The sequence below is a fragment of the Musa acuminata genome, chromosome BXJ1-1, assembly GCF_036884655.1.
Source record: "Musa acuminata AAA Group cultivar baxijiao chromosome BXJ1-1, Cavendish_Baxijiao_AAA, whole genome shotgun sequence".
Taxonomy (NCBI): domain Eukaryota; kingdom Viridiplantae; phylum Streptophyta; class Magnoliopsida; order Zingiberales; family Musaceae; genus Musa; species Musa acuminata.
Genome location: NC_088327.1, coordinates 20,666,701 through 20,670,025, shown reverse-complemented (window position 1 = coordinate 20,670,025; position 3,325 = coordinate 20,666,701). Strand labels below are relative to the sequence as shown.

The 3,325-nt window shown below is 43.5% G+C and overlaps 1 protein-coding gene across 1 annotated transcript; it reads left to right on the top strand.

Moving 5' to 3' along the window:
* Positions 1-1,365: 1,365 nt before the first annotated feature.
* On the top strand, positions 1,366-3,099 carry LOC135679448 (pentatricopeptide repeat-containing protein At1g08070, chloroplastic-like). Its single transcript, XM_065193210.1, has one exon. The coding sequence runs from the start codon at positions 1,366-1,368 to the stop codon at positions 3,097-3,099; it is 1,734 nt and encodes a 577-aa protein (XP_065049282.1).
* Positions 3,100-3,325: the final 226 nt, after the last annotated feature.

The following is a 3,325-nucleotide window of genomic DNA, read 5'->3' as shown; positions in this document are numbered from 1 at the left end:
CATCTAATATGATTGATTTAATACCCATCTCTGGCTTAAAAAATGGAGACATTTTATGTCGAGAGCTATAAATCTGTGTTACATTTTTCATGGTCGACATTTTCATTAAGCTTATCATGTTAAATACAATACGTTGCTCTGCTTTCGATTGGTCGCAGTTTAATATGGTGCTATGTTTGCCAAATCTTCTCAATGACATGTTTTGCCAATAATCAGCTTCCATTTAGATCATTTCTTTTATTTGATATCGATGAATTTTGGGATTTGTTTTTACTTTCATCGTTTCGTAACTTATTCTCCTCATATGTTATTATGAACCAAATTATAATTTGCTATTTCTCTGTATAAATTACACAGGATTATTTGCTAGTTACTAAAATAAATGTAAAGGTGATGATGAGGTGCCCAATTGGGGCAAAGTAAATAGGAATAGAATCCTTGGAAAGGGCTTTTAACACAACCTTTTCGAGGCACAGCCCATTACATTGATGATAAGGTTGTTATGAATTCAATGCAAATGAGAAAAGGTCTAACTATGATGATGATGGCTTTCATCCACCAAAATTTGTGCATATTTTTATTTCATTTCTCTTTAAAACTAAAAAAGTGGTTGCAAACATATTTTATTTCATATGTACAATATCTGTTATCGGAGGAATAATAATGTATATCGATTCTTTTTTGATCTCATATATTGAAGTGTTTATTGTTAAACGAGATACAACAGTGTACATATATTCTCCTTGGATCCTATATATGTAAAAATGTTTATTATTCAATCGTGGAAGAATCTTATTAGAATTATCTCGAGTTCTTGAATTTTTTTTATAGTGGGGATGGGATGAAATAATTGATCCATTAATAAAAAACTTGACATCCTCATAATCAATTATTTTGTAAGATGATTATTGATAGAGTGAATGGATTTATCATTTTTTTGAATTATCTCATTCAATTCAATAGTTTGGCGTAATGTGTATCCTCGTGTTCCTGTCATGTGAATGGATGAAATGTTGATTGTTGTAACTATTCGTATCTAGTTTATGATGAATTGAGAAGTTATCTTATAATTATGTCATTATCGATCATTAAGATGATATTTTATATTTCTCAGGATGTAATTTTATATTTTATAAATGTTATCTTTCATATATCATTGTTGAACTTCAAATTAATGATGATAAAATTATTTAGTTTTATGTCATATTAATCATCCTTCTGATATATATATATATATATATATATATATATATATATATACCGAAATCAATATATTAAAATTAGTTACAATGATCATATAGACGAAGACGACACCCCACCATCACATAAATTAGCCGAAGGCCATAACACACGCAGCATTCATTCATGCCCGCCAAACCACCACCACCTCTCTTCCCTCCAATACACCCCACACGCCGCCCCAAATGCCTCCACACTTACGCTTCGTCGCCATCACCACCACCACCACCACCCGCCTCCTCCTCCTCCTCCCTTCAACGCCTCATAAACCTCTCCATCCCCTTCTCTGGAACCCATTCCCTCCCCCAAACCCAACACGCCATTGACACCGACACCTGCAACGTCCTCATCAAATCCGACACCCACTCCGGCAGCCACCTCCGATCGCTGCTCGTGTTCACCACCATGCTCCAAGCATCCATACCCCCCGACCTTCTCACCTTCCCTCCCCTCCTCAAATCCGTCGCCCGCCTGTTCCTCCCGGATCTCGGATTATCCATCCATGGATGCGTCGTGAAGACCGGGTCCGACTCGGACGTCTTCGTGAATACCGCGCTCGTTTCCATGTACTGCTCCTTGGGCCGTGTCGGTGACGCGAGGCACGTGTTCGCCGAAATGCCTGAGAGGAACTCCGTCACCTGGAACGCGATGATCACCGGGTACGTCCACAACAGGCGGTTCAGGGAGGCACACGAGTTGTTCTCCAGGATGCTCGGGTCGGGGCTGGACCTGGGCGAGGTCACGGTGGTGACCGCCCTCTCGGCTTGCTCCCATCTTGGAGCTCTCAGCCAGGGGATCTGGATTCACAATTACATAGAGAGTCACGGATTGAGGCTGAACGTGTTCGTGGGCACTGCATTGATCGACATGTACATGAAGTGCGGGGTGATCGATGAAGCGTCCAAGGTTTTCCAGGCGATGAGAGTGAAGAACGTCTTCTCCTGGAATGCTTTGATAACGGGGTATGCCATGAACGGCGAAGGAGAAGCTGCCCTCGAGGCGTTCGATGAAATGATTATGGAGAAGGTCAAGCCGGATGGAGTCACCTTCCTGGCTCTTTTATGCGCGTGCTGCCATCAAGGACTCATCGACAAAGGTAGAAAGCTTTTCGTCGGCATGGAGGAGGACTTCGGCTTGCGGCCAAGGATAGAGCACTATGGTTGCATGGTTGATCTTCTCGGCCGAGCCGGTTTACTAGAGGAAGCTCACAAGCTCATCGCGACGATGCCAATGAAAGCAGACGCTGCTGTTTGGAGGGCACTGCTTGCTGGTTGCAGGATCCACGGGGACTTGCAGCTCAGAGAACTTGCAATAAGAAAGCTCCTCGATTTAGAGCCCGAGAACGGAGAAAACTACATCTTGCTTGCAAATCTTTTAGCTCGCGATCGGCGGTGGACCGATGTGGGAAAAGTGAGGCAGATGATGGGGAAGAAGAGGATGAAGAAGGACCCTGGGTGCAGTTTGATCGAGGTCGATAACAGGGTACACGAGTTCGTCGTCTCCGATCGGTTTCAGAGGAAAGGACTGGAGGAGATCTTTACAATGCTGGCTGCCATGAAGAGGGAATTGAAGCTGGCTGGCTATGCTGTGGACACAGAGATGGCTTCCTATGACTTGGAGGAAGAGGAGAAGGAGATGGCCGTGATGCATCACAGCGAGAAGCTTGCGCTTGCGTTTGGACTCGTAAGAGCTCAACATGGGTCGATCGTAAGGATAGTAAAGAACTTGAGAATGTGTGTGGACTGTCATACCTTTTTCAAGTTGGTCTCGGAGGTGTACCAGAGGAAGATCGTTGTCAGGGATAAGAACCGGTTTCATCATTTTGGTGGTGGAGTTTGTTCCTGTAAAGACTATTGGTGATGCAATCGAGTACCTTTTTGATCGCGTTGTTTCGACGACCCGTTCACTTCTCTAAGCATCCCTCCTCCCCTCGGGAGCCCAGTCTGGTACCAAATCCTTGTTCCTCATATACCACCACATGATCCACAAACTCTCATGTAGCTCCCAAGTCTTTCTAAGAGTTGCTTCGATCCAATTCACAACACCATCGAACCTACCTGTTGGTGAACTTTTATGCCGTGGCCGA